General features: G+C 35.3%; 1 protein-coding gene across 2 annotated transcripts in view; it reads left to right on the top strand.

The window, feature by feature from the left end:
- Positions 1-20,604, top strand: part of SPATA16 (spermatogenesis associated 16) — a 223,871-nt gene that overhangs the window by 159,091 nt on the left and 44,176 nt on the right. For both annotated transcript variants that reach the window (XM_077763683.1, XM_077763682.1), the window contains exon 6: positions 8,548-8,695. In XM_077763683.1, coding sequence (XP_077619809.1) covers positions 8,548-8,695 — 148 coding nt within the window. The remainder of the gene's footprint in view (positions 1-8,547; positions 8,696-20,604) is intronic.

Here is a 20,604-nt window from a genome sequence, read left to right as displayed (position 1 = left end):
AACGGTGTACATATACACATTCATAGACACACACACACACACACACACACACACACTAAATGGATATATATACACATATATATGTTCTAAAATTCTATAGAACTTACATACACTGCAAAACTAAAGTAAATTAAATGCTTTAAAATTTTAAATGATATTTGTTATGGCTATTTTTAAATAGGATGTATTGCAAAGTAGAGAATTCACAACAGCTGTATAAAAATTTGCTCATCTCAGTACAAGTAACCTGTTCTTACAATCTTTGGTCATTTCCAGATTATGCAAATAAAAATTTAAATATCTTGATTTAAACTGCATGAAGACATAACTTTCACATCACTGGACTGATAAATGTAATGACCAAACTGACAAATAATCCCTTATATTAGGAAAATACAGAACTTACAGTGAAGGTTGTTCAATAAAAGAACTCTCATAAATCCAGGTAATATTTCAACATTAAAATGTTGATCATCAAGACAGAGGCAAACAATCAATTATTACATATTTTATTCTGACCTACCATTATATTAATAAAATTGTCATTAAAATGTCAATCTTGGCTATTACATAAGTGATACAGTGAATAGGTTTATAGGGAAATCTCAAGGTAAGATATTTTGCTCTTTAGGAAAATTGGTTCTTTAAGTTAATCCAAAATTTCAAGAAAATTGGGATCTTTCAAATTGAACTCATATATATTCAAAAGGATTAAATTTGAAAATTATTGCTCACAAAATTTTATTTTTCCATTTTCTGGAAAATTCCAGTCATCATTCAAAATTACATCATTATTAATGTAATAGCAAAGAGTCATATTAGCCACTAAAATCTAAAGATTCCCATCTCAATCATTTATAGCTTGCAAGTAGAGCACTGCTTCAAGTCTAATGTGAACTCTGAGAATAATACAATCATAATATTCATTCACTAGTAGTACCTACTTAGATAGACTTTATGAGAATTAAAGGAAATAGGATATAAAACATGTATCACTGCTAAATGAAAAGTTATTTTACCTCTTAAAACACTATGTTTTTGTTGACTTTTTAAATAGTACATAAAGCTTAGTAGGAAAAAATGGATTATGAAAGAGATTCAAATTTTCTTTTATTATTTTTTTGTGAATTAGTATAAACTAACTGCTACAACAAACAACTCCAATAATACAGTAACCTAAAACAATAAAAGTCAATTTTTCACTCTGGGTGAGAAATGATTCCTGGGTGTTCCTGATTGGTTCTCCTAAAATCAACTATAATGAAAACTCATAGTTTTTCTACCATTTCCTGGTTCTGGGAGTCCTCCATGTCCTGGGAGTACTCCTTCTTCAGGAAGCTGTTAGAGAAAGTAAATGGAGGATCACACTAGGCAGAGTTTTATGGGCTATGCCAAGAAAAAGTATCATTCGCACTTACATTCCATTTATCCACACAGAGCCACATGGCTATACTTAACCAAGGGGGTCTGAAAAATGCCTAACCATGTTCCCAGGACACGTATACATATATATGTTCTAAAAATCTGCAGCACTCACATATACTGCAAAACTACAGTAAATGATTTAGAATTTAAATTGATGTTTAATATGACTGTTTTTAAACAAGAGAATCCCAGGTAGTATAACCATAATTTTTGAAGAGAAAGTGAAATACAATATTTGAGACCCTAATTCTAAATTCCATAAAATTAAAAAGCTGTTCATCCTAAGAAAAGTCACTTAAGCCTCTTCAAGTCACTTAATTTATCTCCAATTCAGTGAATTGGGCTGGAAAATTCCCAAGGTTCCTTCCAAATCTAATCTTGTAAGTAAAGCAATTTACTGCAATTATAGTCAACCCTGATATTGGAAGCATTAAAGGAATAATTTGATAATAATCTATAATAATTTGATCACATTTTCTAATTAGAACTGACAAGATTTCTACTACTGAACCACCATCACTGGACACACAGTTAAAAGGTTGCAATTTGTTGAAATTATCCAGCAAAAAGATGGGGAAATTTTCATAATCCCATCATCCTGAAAATGTTTATAGTTTCTGCTGGACTTATCCTAGGCACCCTGAGTGCTCTTAAAAATTTACCAGAAAGAAGCAACTCTCTTGGGTTTAGAAGGGAAAGTGAATTCTGTTTCTTTTTTGCTAGTCTTTTCCCTCTACTTTGATGGCTTTTTCTTTACTCTTGATGGAGTATCTCTCTTTCCCTGTCTCCCCCATTGTCTCCCTTGTTATGAAATTATCCTGGGAAAATTGATTTCTGAGGTAGCAAATGGCTTTTGTGCTTAGCTAAAGAACAAGGAGAAATTATTATAAGTTACTGTTTGTAGAGGAAATGAGCTGCCCACATACATTCTTGGTTTATGTAACTATAAGCTTTAAAACTTGACAAATGTGAGGATAACAATAGAGTTATTAGAAGCTCCAAATGTAAACACCTAATTTCAAAGCTTTTTTGTGTGTGTAGCAACAGAGAAAGCATAATTAACAGCAACGTACACCTAACAACAGGACATGTGGACTGACTGTTTTCCCCATTCTTCGTACACGTGCAACATTTATTGACACCAGAGAAACTCACACATTGGGAAAGAATAACTCAGCTACAGAAACTTTTTGTCCAATTAAAAACTATAATTTAAAATATACCTCTACTTTTAGTATAGATTACTTTTTACTTTTAAAGTTTTTATTTAAATTTCAGTTAATATCACAGTGTAATATTTACAAGTGTAAAATAGAGTGATCAACAATTCCATTCATCACCAGGTGCTCACCACAAGTACATTCCTTAATCCCCATCACGTGTTTAATCCCCATCACGTCCCCCCACACCCCCTGCTTTGGTAACCATCAGTTTGTTCTCTATAGTTAAGGGTCTGATTCTTGGTTTGTCTTTTTCTTTCTTTTTTTTCCCTTTGCTCCTTTGTTTTGTTTCTTAAAATCCACATATGAGTGAAATGTCTTTCTCTGACTGACTTATTTCACTTAGCATTATACTCTCTAGGTCCATCCATGTTGCTGCAAATGGCAAGATTTCATTCTTTTTTATGGTTGAATAATATTCCATATATATATACATTAATAATATTCCAATATCATAAAATAATATTGGAATAATATATATACAATATATGGGCTACCTCTTCTCTATCCATTCATCAATAAATGAACACTGAATTGTTTCCATAATTTGGCTATTATAGACAATGCTGCTATAAACATCAGGGTGCACTTCTTTGATTCAGTATTTTTGCATTCTTTATGTAAATACCTAGTAGTGCGACTGCTGGATCATAGGGTAGTTCTACTGTTTTCTATAGTGGCTGCACCAACAGCGCAAGAGGGTTCCCCTTCCCCCACATCCTCGCCACTACCTGTTGTTCCTTGTGTTGTTGATTTTAGCCTTTCTGACAAGTATAAGGTGATATCTCATGGTAGTTTTGGGATGTGAGGGCGATCTGGCTGCAACATCTGTCACCCCATTGATCGACAGGGTTGATTCGGCTGATCTGGCTGGCTAGGCGGGTGTCCCCTTCCTCCCTCACTGCTCCATGTGCGTCCCTCAGGAAGCTGTGCACACTGTGGAAGAGGACGACCTTCCCCGGTAGAGGAGGACCAGTCTTCGGTCAAGGGTATACGAGGAGCTGCGCTCTCCTGCTAGAACCTCCAAAGAAGTTCTCATGGTAGTTTTGATTTGCATTTCCCTGATGATGAGTGATATTGAGCATCTTTTCATGTGTCTCTTGGCCATTTGTATGTCTTTGGAAAATTGTCTATTCATGTCTTCTGTCCATTTTTAATTAGATTATTTGTTTTTTGGGTATTGAGTTTTATAAGTTCTTTTATATATTTTGGAAACTAACTCCTTATAGGATGTGTCATTTGCAAATAACTTCTTCCATTCCATAGGTTGCCTTTTAGTTATCTTGATTGTTTCCCTCACTGTGCAGAGACTTTTTATTTTGATGTAGTCCCAATAGTTTATTTTTGCTTTTGTTTCCCTTGCCTCACAAAAGTTGCTACAGCTGATGTCAAAGAAATTCCTGCCTGTGCTCTCTTGAAAGATTTTTATGGTTTCTGGTCTCACATTTAGATCTTAAATCCCTGTTGAGCTTATTTTTGTGTACGGTGAAAGAGAATGGTCCAGTTTCACTCTTTTGCATGTTACTGTCCAGTTTTCCCAACCCCATTTGTTGAAGAGACAGTCTTTCCCATTGGATATTCTTTCCTGCTTTGTCGAGGATTAATTGGTCATATAATTGTGAGTTTATTTCTGGGTTTTCTATTCCAATGATCTATGTGTTTATTTTTGTGCCAGTACCATACTGTTTTAATTACTACACCTTTATAATATAAATTGAATTCTGGAATTGTGATGCCTCCAGGTTTGCTTTGCTTTGCTTTTTCAAGACTGCTTTGGCTATTCAGGGTCTTTTTTGGTTCCATAAAAGTTTAGGATTGTTTCATCTAGTTCTGTGATGAATGCTATTGGTATTTTCATAGGAATCGCTTTAAATGTGTAGATTGCTTTGGGTAGTATAGACATTTCAACAATATTTGTTCTTCTGATCCATGGGCATGGAATGTCTTCCATTTTTTTTGTGTGTCATCTTCAGTTTCTCTCATCAGTGTTTATAATTTTCAGATACAGGTCTTTCACCTCTTTGGTTAGGATTATTCCTCAGTATCTTATTATTTGGAATGCAATTGTAAATGGGCTTGACTTCTTAATTTCTCTTTCTTCTGCTTTATTATTGTTGTACAGAAATGCAACAGATTTCTTGGTGCAGCTTACTTTTTACAAGCTGCGATACCTCACCTGGTGTCTTCCTCTACTTATTTTCATAATCAAGGAAAATCTTTGATTGATGATAAAAAATAGTTCACAATCTATATTTTAGTACCTTTGATTACTACAAAATATTCTAGTGTTTAAAAATCCTTAGAATGGGGTGCCTGGGTGGCTCAGTCAGTTAAGCGTCTGACTTTGGCTCAGGTCATAATCTCACAGTTCATCAGTTCGAGCCCCGTGTCGGGCTCTGTGCTGACAGCTAGCTGAGAGCCTGAAGCCTGCTTCTGATTTTGTGTCTCCCTCTCTCTCTGACCCTCCCCTGCTCACGCTGTCTCTCTCTCTCTCTCAGAAATAAATAAAACATTAAAAAATAATAACAATTTAAAAATAAAAAATAAAAATAAAAATAAAAATCCTTAAAGTACAATTTTTCAATTTGCTCATGTTAGACTCTTCTTGAAAGGCAAGCCCAATCTTAAATTACTAAATTATTACCATCACAAAATAAAAACCTGATATTTTGGTGTCTAACCCAAACAGTCAAAAATTCCCTCTATTTCAGTAAAGCTAAATTTTTTTCTAGATTATTTCACTGAGTCATTCAATAATGTACCAGAAATGTTATGTATATAAATGTTATATATAAACACATATATAATAGAGTGTGTGTATATATATATAATAGACTATATAATATGCTAGTAATGTAATACAATACTCTATACAATGTATACTCTATTCCTTTACAAAAGCAATGTGAGACAGATTCAAATCGTCAAGATAGTCTATCTCTAGAAGGACAAAAAACATTAATACATTAAAACACAAAAAGAATGTGTCAGGATCTGATGAAAGCATAATCTGTATTCTCATTTCTACTCTATGTTATAGTATTTCTTCTTGGAGTTATAATAACGTCTTTTGAGAAAATATCTCTATGGAAAATTCAATTATTATTCCCACATACACACTTTGCTCACTCACCCACCTCCTCACACATCTTCAAGATGGAGGGCAGAAACCACAAAAAGACCCCATTTCTCCTGGCTCTGATTAGCGAGAGAGGGAAGCTGTGCCCCAGCACATACCCTCCTGAGTGGAGAGCCCTGTGAAAGCCTAAATGCAATCGTTGAGCATCAAGCCAAGAGTACAGTGCCTTAAATGAACAGATCAAGCTGCCACACAAAACCCACACTTCTGCCACTTGCAAAAAAGCTGGTAGAGGCTCTTGGGCACGAGTCTTACTGTCCCCGTTGTGAGATGGCTTAGCAAAGTTACCCTGCCAGCAGTCACTTCAACTGCCAGTAGATGAAAAAGAAATGGGATGGTGAGAGTGTTTTCTTCTATCTTGGCCTTACTGAGATACTGTTAATGTCTCTCTGGAAGCAAACTAAAGCATTGAATACCTTTGTTAATTTTTTTGAGCCAGAATTTAAAGCAAAATACTCTTCATCAAGATATTTAGAGAAAAGCTATTTGGGAGTTAGGAACTATTATGGGATCAATTGTGTTCCCCCCAAATTCATATTCTGAAGTCCTAGCCTGATGCTGCAGATTGTCATTGTATCAGAAATAAGTATTTGAAGTGGTAATTAAGTTCAGATGAGGCTTTTAGGGGGTCTTAATCCAATGCAGCTGATGTCCTTATAAGAAAAGGAGATTAGGATACAGACATCACAGAGGAAAAACCCCATGTAAAGACACAAGAAGCTACACAGCCATCTACAAGTCAAGGAGAGAGGCCTAAGACGAAAGCAACCTTGCAGACACCTTGATCTCAGACTTCCAGCCTCTGGAACTCTGAGAAAATAAATTTCCATCATTTAGGGCACCCAGTCCGTGATACTTCATTATGGCAACTCTAGCAAGCTAATACGGGAACAGTTTACTAAAGGTAGACGAGTCAGATCATGACCTTAGAACTAAGGTCTAAAACAGCTTCCCTCTTCAGCATATCGTCCACACTCATGTAGGTATGATTACTTACATTTGTGGTCTGGACAGGCCACCCGCGGATTGGTTACGGCAGTGCACCGAACCTGGGACCTAAACACCATATTTGAGGTCTTAATCCACATCTCTAGACCTGCTGGCTGCCTTAGCCTTGTCAGCCTTACAAAGTCGGCATCCAGGACTCAGCTCTCAGGTCCTGTGGCACACTCCTCATCCATTGCTACCTCCGCGGAGTGCGAGCTCTGGGTTTGGAATCTCGGTTGTATTCTTTACCCCATGCCAGTTCCTCAAACCTGCAAAGGCCAACGCAGCGGGCAATGTAAGTTCTTTCATTCAGCCACTCAGAAATTCACTCCACAACAAGTTTAAAATGTAAGTTAGAACGTTTACATAATTTTCTGAGACTCTCAGAGAAAGGAGGATCCTTTGTATCCAGAAAATTTTTACAAAGCTGCTCTGTTATACACAATACAGACGATCCTAGAGGCATATTTGAAGTCACTGAGAAATGGAATGGGCGGTGAACAAGTTAGATTAGATTTCTCAGTTTAAAATCAATTCCTTGGGGCGCCTGGGTGGCTTAGTCGGTTAACCGTCCGACTTTCGCTTAGGTGATGATCTCGCGGTTCGTGGGTTCGAGTCCCCGCGTCCGGCTCTGTGCTGACTGCCAGCTCAGAGCCTGCAGCCTGTTTCGGAGTCTGTGTCTCCCTCTCTCTCTAACCCTCCCCTGCTCACGCTGTCTCTCTCTCTCTCCTAGAAATAAATAAAAAATTTAAAAAAAACCATTCTTTTAAAAAAAAAAAATAAAATCAATTCCTTATTGCTTTTAATTCCAACCAGAAGCTTCTTTACAAAGCTATGCCGGTCATAATATAAATTGCTGTTTTTTAAATGGCTTTTTCTCTGTTGGACAGTTCAAATCTGTTCTTTTTCCTTAAGATTGTTGGCACTCTTAGTTGTCACTGAAAAAACTTATTCCTATAAATAAATATGGATTTTTGTAATATGCTTTTATGCTATTTTGAGGAAAATGAGATAACTATAGACATTTCCACTTTTTATTCAAAGTTCAACCCTCATTAGAAGGAAAAGTTGTAGAAAAGGAATACATTCCTTTTAAAACTTCACATAACTTTCCTTTTGGTCTGTTTCAAATAGTAATGGATCTAGTTAAAACAGGAAGCTTGGGGTGATGGAAGGCTTTATCAAGAATGGTACACGAGCAAAGAAAATTTAAAGAAATTCTTAAATAGCCAAATCCATCTCAAGTGGCTCTTGTGATCTGGAGTGAAGGGAAGCTTTGGTGGGAGGAAGCTGAGAAAGTTTTTTCTTACTCCAAAAGGCTTTCCCAGGTATTGGAAGGAGAAAAAAATGTACTTTGTTGTGTTATTTATAGAAAATACTTCAATTTAGATATTGAATTAGTTTTTAAAGTACAAATTGTTCATCAATGTCTGTTCAAGAATAGAATAATTATTAGACTTAAGAATTTGATTTTTTAAATCAAGTAAAAAAATGACACCTTGGAAAATTGAATTTTTATTTTTATCTTAAAGCAAGCTCAGTGTAGAGGTGCCTGTTTACAAATTTTCTTCATTTAATTGGTTTTCTTAATATGAAATAGTATTTCCAGAACTAATTAAAATTTTATTCTAATGAATATTCAAGACCAAAATATGTTATCTCTCCAGTACAGCATATAGATTTTTAAATCATCCATAAAGGTAATTATATTTTTTTTACATTCTTAAAAATCATATATTGTTATTGATGCCAAATGGGTTGTTTGTTTTCTCTCAGGCCATGATTGAAGAAGCCATCACCAGAGCAGAATCTTTCTCAGTTATGTATACGCCATTTGCAACAAAAATCAGAGCTGACAAAATAGAAAAAGTAAGAGAGGTTTTCACAAAAACTCATCCTGCATATGTGGAATATATCTACACAGGTAATATTCAAACTGTCAGCTGATAGTTTATTTCCATTAATAAAATACAGGGCTGTTTTCACTTTATTTGTTTATTGTTTCAGGTTTAGGAGTACATTGCTATTGGTGGTGAGATTTTAAGATTTTATTGTATTTTTTTTCACCATGATAAGTGTACTTTTTATTTTTTTTTTTAAATCTTTTTCTTTTAACAAATAGTTTATTGTCATGTCGGTTTCCATATAACACCCAATGCTCACCCCACAAGTGCCCTCCTCTATGCNGCAACTTCTTACTTGACACATCCCCAAAAGCAAGGGAATCAAGAGCAAAAATAAGTGTACTTTTTAATCCTATCATCTACATCCCCCATTCTCCCATTCACCTCCCTTCTGGTAGCCATCACTCTGTTCTCTATAGTTAAGAGTGTGTTCTCCGTTTGCCTCTCTCTTTTTAACCCCTTTGCTTATTTGTCTTGTTTCTTCTATTTCACATATGAGTGAAATCGTATGGTATTTGTCTTTCTCTGGCTTATTTCACTTAGGATAATACTCTCTAGCACCATCCATGTCGTTGCAAATGACAACGTAAGCAAGTGTTGCAATGTAAGTGTTGTTGCAAGTGACGAGTAAGATTTCACTCTTTTTATGACTGAATAATATTTCGTGTATATTCTTTATCCATTCATCAATAAGCGAACACTTGGACTATTTCCATAATTTGGCTATTGTAGAAAATGGTGCTATAAACATCAGGGTGCATGTATTCCTTTGTATTTGGGGGATAAATACCCAGTAGTGCTATTGATGGGTTGTAGGGTAGTTCTACTTTTAATTTTTTTGAGGAAACTCCCTACTGTTTTCCAGAGTGGCTGCACCAGTTTGCATTCCCTCCAACAGTGCAAGAGGCTTCCCCTTTCTCCACATCCTTACCAATACTTGTTGTTTCTTCTGTTATTTATTTTAACCATTCTGAGAGTTCTGAGGTGATACCTCGTTGTAGTTTTGATTTGCATTTCCCCCTGATGATAAGTGATGTTGAGCATCTTTTCATGCGTCTCTTGGGCATTTTGTATCTTCTTTGTAGAAATATCTGTCCTTGTCTTCTGTTCATTTTTTATTGGATTATTTGTTTTTTGGTGGGGTGAGAGGGTATTGAGTTGTATCAGTTCTTTATATATTTTGGATACTAACCTTTTACCATATATGTCATTTGCAAATATCTTCTCCCATTCATTAGGTGGCCATTCAGATTTGTAGTTGTTTCCTTTACTGTCCAGAAAATTTTATTTTGACATAGTTTCAGTAGTTTATTTTTACTTTTATTTCCCTTGCTTCAGGGTACCTATCTAGAAAAAAGCTGCTATAGCCTATGTTAGAGAGATTCCTGTCTATCCTCTCTTGAAGGATTTTTGTGGTTTCAGGTCTCACATTTACGTCTTTAATCCCTTTTGAGTTTAATTTTGTGCATGGTAAAATAAAGTGATCCAGTTTCATTCCTTTTGCATATTGCTGTCCAGTTTTCCCAGCACCATTTGTTGAAAAGACTTTCTTTTTCCCATTGTATATTGATTCCTCCTTTGTCAAAGATTAATTGACCATATGATTATGGGTTCATTTCTGGATTTTTCTGTTCTATTCCCTTGACCTATGTGTCTATTTCTATGCCAGTGCCATACTGTATTAATTACTAACGCTTTGTAATATAACTTGAAATCTGGAATTGTGATACTTCCAGTTTTGTGTTTCTTTTTCAAGATTGCTTCAGCTATTTAGCTTTTATGCTTCCATAAAAGTTTTAGGATTGTTTAGGAATACATTGTTTTAATCTGATAAGTTAAAATGGGAAGTTCTTTTAAGGTTTTAAGTAGAACTAATCCTGTGGGCCTAGCACAATATTTCTTGAACCATGATGATTCTATGCTTTAAAAGGAGGGGCAAAACCTAGAAAACCTAAGATTTTTTTTTTAATGAAAAAATAATCTATGGTAAAATGCCACCTTTCCCCATATTCTTCATCAGTAAACTAGCTGACTATAGTATTTTCCTGAAGATGGATTTTTTGCAGTATTTCCTATTTCTACTCTCCTTTTTCCATCCTTCTTCCATCTCTCACACTTCAAACCTCCCTCTTTCCTTATATTCTTGGATCACTGATATCCAAATAAGATCTGGATGGTCAAGTGACCATAGAGGACACAATATTAGTGTTATCCTTTTTTCTTCTTTTTGTCTTCGGAAGACACTTGCTTTTGTTAATTCATTCAAAATACTTTCTAATATCTATTACATGCCAGCCATTATTTTGAATAATGACAAAGATTTTATTGTACAAAATTAAGAGCCACTCAACAACTACCATGTTGAGCGAAATCTCTAATGTACCTAATGTCACATACCTAATATCACATCCTCCTATTAAGGACCCTTCAATTCCTTTTGCCATGCCATTGGGGCCAAGTCACTGATTCATATTATTAATAATGTATTCTGTTAGTGATCACTTTTAAGGTACCACACATTCTACATTCATTATTTCTTGTTATTCCCAAATCTTATGGAGCAAGATGATTCTTTCTTAGAAATAAGAGAACAACAACCAGAGAAAACAAATAGCTTTTCCAAAGATGCACAGCAAATCACTAGTGGCAGGCCTTTGATTTGAACCCATGTTTTTGCCATAGAGCTATATATCATTGCCATCTGATAGGATCAAAGGTGTGATAGAAGCATTAAATTTAGGTTCTATGTAGTCCTTATTTTCTCCACAGTGCCTCAAACTCTTTGGAGGAAAGATATTAAATAAATCTAACTAGTGATGATTGAATAGTGAACCTCTAAAGAACAATGAGAATTTGAGGGCAAGGAAAGGGAAGAGAAGAAAATACAGTGCATGTTATAATGACCATTGATGCTGATTTACCTAGTTTGGGCATTTTGTAAGGAAGTAAATAAAAATGTTTCACATTTTCTGCTAATTGTTATAAATCATTTATTATGTTGTTATGGATATGTTAAGAGTTTTGGAAGGAGTGGCTTTAATAGCACAAAAGAGTCATGTCAATCTACTGTCATGGAAAATGAATCGGATTCAGCTATTTCTATTTCTATTCTTGGATCCATTGGTTAGGAAGAGAAATTCATTGAAGATCACATATTTGACAGTTTTTCTACTGGTAGAATAGTTTAGTTATATTTAACCTATTTCACAGAGAAGCCATGAAGATTAATTAATACTTAGGAAGCACTGTTGTCACTGAGAGTTTAAAAACAATAATACCATTAATGAGCCAGATTCAAGTCTCATGTAACTCCATCAGCATGTTATCAAGATGAATTGTGATCTGTTGGTAAGAGATTCATGCTAAAGATCTTATACTTTGGAAAGATGGTAATTATAAGTTACTAATGATTGTTTCTATTATTTTATAATTACTAATTGCTGGAGTATGACAGTGCTATATAAGAAACTAGAGAGAAAAGACAACTTCTGGGGGTAGAAAAGGCAGTCTAGAATTTTAAATTTCATTGGGATTGGTTAGGTTCTTTGCTCTATAGAACCTGTACTTTGGGTGAACAAGGCTATTGCACTGATGACATTACTTGTCTCTGTTACAAGTCAGTAAAGGATCTTCCCCAGAGTCATTGCTGGAATGATAGTGAAACCTCTGTTATTAACTGTATGTGCACAGTCTTACTGGTCTAGCTTCTAAGGTGAGTGAGGACACAAAGCATAGGAATAAGGTAGGTCAAATGTTATCTTTAGCATCTTATAGGTGGTACTAAGTAATTAGGGCAGGCATCCGTAGTCAAAGGTAGTAGAGAGTCACACTAAGAGAGTAGCTATATTGTTTTATTGGCACTTCTCCAAAATCAGGATTTTCCTTTTATCTTCCTCATAGATAGAATTTAAGAAACATCTATTCTGCCAAAAATGTATTTAGTTATTTATTTCAACAAATAGTCATGCAACAGGTATGATTGGAAATAGCAGATGTGTGTAGACATGGGGCTTTTCTTTTCCTACACATATTCATCTTTTGTCTGTCCAGAGCCAATAATATATTCTATCCCATTCTAAGGGAGTCAGTCTCATCCAATCACTTCTAAAATGTAGTCTTTCTTTATTAACTATTAAATCAAATTCACCAGCTTCCTTCCCCTTCCCATGGGATTATCTTCTCCCCCTGGTCTGGCTTCAACTTTCACACAGCTCAGACATACCCTATATCCAAAGAGGTCAGTAGGCAGGTGAGGAAAGTTTCTTTTTTCAAAGTTTGGTGCAGGTTGGTACAGCTGCTGATTACATGGCTAATTCAGCTTCAGATAATCTCTGTTGGCTTGAGCAGGGCCAGATAGGTTCATTTATGTAACACATTATGTGACCAAAAGATACATATGTGAGTTCCCCATGCTGCCTTTTGGTGTAGATGCTTCTTTAAATGTACACCAACCACCTTCACCACATAATTTGGCCCAACCTAGAGCCATTCTCTGAGATTCCCTTTCCCTGCCAGAATGCTGGCTTGTAAACCAAGTCACCTTCTGGGTCTTAGTCAAGAAATCCCCTTTACTCCACTAAAGACTGGAAATAGTTTTAACCCTCTCTACAACTTGCTATATTATTTTTTCTATTTCCCTTCTCCCTTTATGCTCGAGAATCCCAAGATCTTCAGGATCAACAACGGAGATGAATGGCTTATTCATCTATTCATTTAGTCATCACACATGTATTGGATATATATATTCTAAAGACTATTCTAGGGAGTGCTAGAATATACCTATTCCTAAGAAAGGATCTGACTTTAGTAATTTGTAATTCAGGGTGAATATTGGGTTGTATTTTTCTACTCTTCAATAGAATATTCTCAATTAAAACTTAAGCTCTAATGGTAGAAGAGAAGGCTGACTCTAATTCAAACCATGATGGAGGAGAAAACAGACAAGGGAGCAGTTTGGAAATAGAAGTCCTTACCACTGAAACTGGCAAGACTAGCTAGTTGTTTACCAAACTATTTTTTCCCCTCATATATGCAACTAGAATACATTTCCAACCTCCCTTACAATTAGGTGAGGCTTGTGACTGAATAATGGCCAATAGAATGTGGGCAGAAATGATGTATGCCATTTCCAGGCCTGGCCTATAAAACCCTACATGCAGAACTTTCTTTCCCTAGTGACTGACTGACTGGATAGGACCATGGGAACTGAAGAAGCCAAAGACAAAAGAAGCTTGGATTCCCTGAATAACCTTGTGGAGGGTCATCCACTGAATACCCACATGAGCAAGAAGCAAAATTCTTTTGCTTTAGATCACTGAGATTTGGAGGCTTTTGTGTTGGGTGTTTTTGTTGTCATATCAGGAGCTTTTTTCTAATACACTACCTTACCTCATAACAGGTAGGCAGCTTCTTAGTCCACCTGTAATGCACACGATAAATTCATGTGAACTCAGTGACTGAATAAACACTCCTTCAAGCGCAATCAACCCCACCCTCAGAAACACTCAGAGATTGTACACATTCTTTTTGATCTCACACTCACTCATCCTTCCCTGGACAACTACAGGTGAATGCTGTTCAACACACATGTTTGTACCCACCCACAGAAAGATCACGTTTCAGGAGACATGGGCCCCATGGAAGATAGAACACAATTATATAGTTTTCATTGCAGCAAGAGAAATTTAGGTTATAAGTAAGAATTTCTAAATTATATAGGTCATCTAAATAAATAATCAACAGATGAAGGTCATAAAATCTATACCTTGAAGATCTTGGATGAGGAGTTTACCTATCAAAATTTTGCTGGATAAATAGTTATTGTCATTAAAACTTGGAGACTAACACATTTAACTATCCCAGCAGGGGCTGGCAGACAAACCCCCAGTTCAGAAACTCTGCCCAACTCCAGGTCACCTTCATCAACCCTAGAGAGTATTGAGTTCATTACTCCTTGATCATGTGACAGTGCAATGAGCCCAGCAATAGCTGGCAGAGGTGGCGGTAATGAGTGGGAAGAGTTTTCACAATAAAGATTCCCCAGGCAGTGTATGCTTCTCTAACTAGCCCCCAATTCACAGTATCCCATGTCAGGGATTCCCACATGAAAAACAGATGGAAAGAGAAAAGCTATAAAAATAAATCCATTTTGAAATGCAAATAGGTATAAATATTTTTAATCTTTTTATTGAATAGACCAACTAAATTAGTGATTCATTGTGAGAAAAACCCACCTTACCATCAGTGGCAGGCACTAGAACTATATTGCCCTTTATGACTTTTACAAGACTGATGAAGGAAGGTTAAAATTCAAATCTGCCTTTTGGGACAACCAGGCTTATACATCCTCAGGAACTTACATGCATCTCTTGCTATTTGGGGAATATGGTAAGACTCGCCCAAATCTTAAAGCCATATTATAATAGAGCTGTATTGTATTATGTTTTATGGAGAAAAAATTACTGAATTTTTAGCAGTATAGCTATCCATTTTTCTTATTTAAGGAAAAATCCAGTTTGATTCATGCAGAGTAGTCAGGGCATATAAAACAAATAATAATTCATCAGCCCCAGAATTATTATGTTTTCATTTATAAAGATTTTGCTTGAGGTTTTTATTCATATATTCCAGTGAAATAATGCAATTTTGTATAGTTCTTATTCTTGCATGGTTGTATTTTAATAATAATAAAGTAATAAAATAAGCATATCCTGTCTCCTCTTGATGAAAATATCAAGATTTATTTGCTAAATAAATAAATATCCAGTAATGGATCTGTGCTTAGTAATGTTTAATAGAAAAGTTTTCTGGATCAGATATCAATTACTTTAACACTTAGGTGGATAGAGCCATATTTTGTCTTTCCATTGCAATTTAACTCCCAAGAGTAAATATGTATGTTCAGATGAATAATATATTGTTTTAAAATAGACCTTTAAGAATTGCTTTTTACTAAAATTTATAATCCTGTTCTTGTTCAGTCATCATTTACCAGTAAGGATAATACATTCTTATGCTTTCTAAAACATGAAATAAAAAATTCTTCATTTTATTCTTTCTCCTTTAAAATATTGTAATTGTAACATGATCATGAGTTTTCAAGATCAGACTATTTCTCTTTGTGATCCACTTTCTCAAACGGAAAAAGTTATAGAATTAAAGAGCCTATATCCCCAATATTATTATGAAAGTGTTATGACTGGGTTGGTTATAAAGATGATAAATCATCTTGTATTTGTACCACAGAATTCTTGTTAGAAACAGAGAATCATTCCAAAAGTATAAAACTCCCCATATATAGAGCTAAAGTCTCTGTTCTTAAAATATGAAAATGTTGGTCTTCCCAATGGGAAGTGTGGTTTTCAGGCATTGTTCTGTCTTCTCAACAAACAGGTCACTTGTCCTTTGCAGTAGCAGGTTACAGCACTGTTTGCTTCTGGTCTCCATCATCTACTCTTACCTTTCATAATTGCATTTTTCCTGGACTTCTCTGGAACTATAATACATCCTCCTTAATATATTTTCTTATGGGATCTGACTGAAGACAGATAGAATGGCATGTAAAGAAATACCATTTGATAATCCAAAAATAAGTGTAAGTAATGTAAATATTTACTTCAGCCTCTCAAGAAAAACCAATGGGTTAGGACAAGATGGAGCTCTCAGAATGGGATACATGGCAGGAAGCAGGTATTAAAGGTACTATATCCATAATGCTCAGCAAAACCTTGTAATACACACACGCACACGTGTGCACACGCGCGCATGTGCGCACACACACACACACACACACACACTTATGTGACAGTTTCTCTCCCAATCCGTTTCCTACTCTAAGCTCTCCAAATACTCTCCTCAAATTTATTCCCTTATAAAAAGATAGATAGTTCCTTTCCTGTATTAATCTAAAGGAATATTGTGAGTAAGATAACTGATCCTGCTTAATTCTAACAAATATATAAAAATTTATAAAACATACTTTGTGTATTAATCTCACATACAGCTTTATCATCCATCTCTTACTTTTCCTTTTGATCTGTTTTCCTCAAGCATTCTTTTACACTTTTTCTTATGTTGTATGTATTTATGTAAGGCAAGTCATTATACTTCTACCTTGGGATATAAACATACAAATACATAGATTACCAAACTAGATAATAAGGAAATCTGAAGTTTTCAGATTATATAAGACCTTTGTTATGCATTCTTAATTAACTCTCCAAAAGTCACTTTCTGTAGGGTGTAGAATCTAACCAAAATTGAAAAAGTAATAATTATGATAAAGATCAAGAAAAATTATGCTAATATTCATTTAAGTTTAATTATTGGTAATAATGTCACAATAATATTATCATAATAATGGCATTGCCAAGATGTATTCAATTTTACTACCTTTGTAGTAGCTGTAAAAATTAATTCCTACCCCTCAAACTGTTGTGTCTTAAATAAGGAAAATATTCTTCCCAAATAGTTAACTTGAAGAATTTATGACTGTCTTGCATCTCAGCTATAATATTTTAAGGATTCCATAGTATTTAGAAATGTACAAACTACTAGCTAAATCCCTATATCAGAAATCATCGTTGCTTTCAGGTGGTAGGAATCAAAGCTCAAACTGACTTCATTATATTTAAATTTTAAAGGAGGAGCGGGAGGCATGGAACAATTGATTTGTATTATTGAAAGACCCACAGGTGGTACCGCCTTTGAATACAGCTTAATCCAACAGCTCACTCACTGCTCTATCTTTTGCAGTCAGCTTTATTCTCAAATTCTACCTGATATCCCACTTCTTATACCATGCTCTCAAATGCCAGGATCTTGAGTAATAGCAAAATACTCAAATGTCATTACAGATCTCAAATCACACTCTTCCACACAATTCCTGAGACTCGCTCTTTCTCATTAGCCCAAATTGCACTTATGCTTATGATTGAACCAAAACTGATCTCAGGGTAATGCTGTGGATTGACTGGTCTGTGTCAGGTAGGTCTCACTTTTAGAGCAAGTAGAGATTGAGAGAATTCTCCAAGGAGGAAAAAAAGAGGAGGAGGGAATGCATATTAGGTAGTCAACCAAGCAATGTCCATTCCAATTCTCATATAGGGCAAAAATAGTTGCTTGTGGGAATTATAACAACATTGTGGTATTTCACTGATCCTGGGTCTAGTGTATATTGAAAGGATAGCAGTATCTTTAATATTTGTATTGTCTCAAATCTACTTTGGTGGTGATGGAATTAAGGAACTTTCCCGGAATAAATACAATACAGCAGATTAAACATTAAACTTTGGAATCAACATGAATTTCAAGTGAAATAGAAATGAACTATACATAAAAATCCTGTGTGGAATTATTTATTTCTTGAAGTTTTTACATGGGTTATGAGAAGAAACTTAAAAATACAAAGGTTGGTTTTGGAGACGTAGACCAGAAGCCTGAGGTGAAAATTAAGAATCTTAGGAATGGAAACCAATCTTTCCCACTTATATCTAGAACTCTGAAATTATAATGAAGGTCAATGGGAAAATGTAATTTTTTATACAAAGATTTATTATATATGTAACTTTCTCACACATGAAGTGCAAAAATCACAATATGCTATGTTTTTAAAAGTAGAAGCTGTTTTATTATTTATGGGGGGCAATAATGATAACTTAGCTGTAAAGTTGCTGCCTTTTGCTATTTTCTTGCTGATGTGAATTTGTGGATAACTTCCAAGATAGAAGAACTGGCATTATAAGGAGTACAAGATAAAACTCAGAAAATGGTTGGAAAGGAACTAATGACAAAGTGTTGGCATTACGAAGGCACTGTAGAAGTTAAACTCTGAAACTGATCAGTAAAAAGAAGTCGTATAAAACTGACACGGTCCCATCTCATACTGCGCAATTGGGACCTTTAGAAATGAGATTTCACTCTAACCCAAAATGTCAGAACATTTTTTTATGGACAAAGGGCAGAGAAATGACATAGACACCAGAAAATAGAGAAGGAAATGAAACTTAGAGAAAGGTGGTGATAGAACACTAACAGATTTGTGTATTTCTCAAAGAGTTTTTAAACTTCTTAAGCTTTTTCTTTTTAAAAAAATTTTTTGCTTTGAAAAGTCCACTCACAGTCTGTTGGCTGTGATTCTGATGAAGTGTCCAACAGAGAACACTGATGATAATGGTGGCATCTACGTTTTGTACTTTGCTTCCAGAGAGCTTAAATTTTATTTTATCCATATTTAGCTTCATAACAGATAAAGCAGTCCCTCATATATATAGATGAGTCTGCTGATCTACAATCAGTACTTCATGTTTACTTTTCTGGTGGTGCTGACAGTTTCACTACGTCAGACTCTGTTAAACCAGTCCTCTTCTGTAGCTATGAGTTCGTATTTCTCAGAGAACAAGCTGAGGCCAGGGTATGACCTGAATATGAAACTAATTTTTCCATTCAGGCAAAGCTGCTTTGTTCATTTGAGCATCTACTCCATTGGATTATTTGATGCTGGTTATCTTACTTCATTCACCCTTCGTACATTGAACAGAAACCACTTAAGCTTTAGGTAAAGTAAAGAATTAAGGCTGTGACAAAGAAATAAATCATATCTCAGAAGCTCTGAACATTTTATTCGTTCTTTTTGAAGTTATTTTTTTGAAGAAGATTTTTTTGTGAAGTTCTCTTCTTTACCCTTAAAAATTCAGGATTTGGAAAAGTTCGTTTTTAGATTCAAATATTGATGGACACTCACTAGATGCTTGGGGCATGAACATAACTTGAAGATGTCATTCTCAAGGGGATTAAAACTTGTTAGAGAGATAAGACATACCCCCATGAAACCTTAGGAGATTCACTCTAGAGTGAATAGTATAGATTTCTTTAAGAGTTTGAAGGGGGATACTGAAATATTCAGGAAACCCTTCATGGACAGAGTGGGACTTAAATTAGGTACATCTGGAAGGATGGTCATCGACTGAATAAAGGAAAAAGGAGAATATGTAACTGTTTCTTGGTGGAAAGAACTTTTCTGAACAAAGAAAAGTTCAGAAGCAGGATAAGCACAGGCTGGTACAAGTTAGTGAAATCAGCAGAGCTGATGATTAAGGTTTATACTGGAAAAAATGTAGGAATTAGGTACAGATTGTGAAACAGATGCACAGAGTTGAGAGGCTTGAATACCAGGAAAGAAGTCACTGAAGTTCCTGAGGAAGGATGTGACAACCACAAAGGCGATGTTCCAGAAATATTCATTGGGTGCTGGTATGGAGATATATTGGCATGAAATGATACTGGTGGCAGTGAGGCTGGTTGGGAAACTTTTTCTGTCATCCAGATGTTATGTGATCAGAAATCTGACCTGGGTGGTAGCAATGGTTATGCTAAGAAAGGAGTTAATGTATTACAATGGCCAGATTTAATTAGTTTTTGAGACTCACTAAATGTCAGGGAATAAGAGGAAAGAAAAGTCAACAATAGCTTCCAGATTTTAAGCCCGAATAATTGGATGAATAAAGGCTATCCTTATAACACATTGGTGAAAAAGCAGGGAAGAGGGAAGTCGTGGTGATTATAAAAATCACTTTTGAAGAATGTATTTGCTGCATTTTTGTGTGGTAATTTCTATAAGGATGAGCAAATAGCAGAGTCCCAGGAGGCATTTGGAAATGCTATGTTTGAATTTGGTGAAGACTTTCAGATAAGACTATAGTTTTGATCCCAATCTTTTGTTTAGAAGTAACCACTAAAGCCACCAGAGTAGGGACCCCTCTCCCAAGACTGTGTATATAAAGAACTTATCAGTGATCCAAGGACAGCTTGGAAGACCACTGAATGAGAAGAAAGGAAAAGCAAGGGAGAAAGAGGAACCAGGAGGGCGTGTGTGTGTGTGTGTGTGTGTGTGTGTGTGTGAGAGAGAGAGAGAGAGACAGAGAGAGAGACA

The sequence above is a fragment of the Crocuta crocuta genome, unplaced genomic scaffold, assembly GCF_008692635.1.
Source record: "Crocuta crocuta isolate KB4526 unplaced genomic scaffold, BGI_CrCroc_1.0 scaffold433, whole genome shotgun sequence".
NCBI lineage: Eukaryota > Metazoa > Chordata > Mammalia > Carnivora > Hyaenidae > Crocuta > Crocuta crocuta.
Note: the sequence above shows the minus strand (reverse complement) of the source record. Positions and strands in the feature narration are given on the sequence as shown.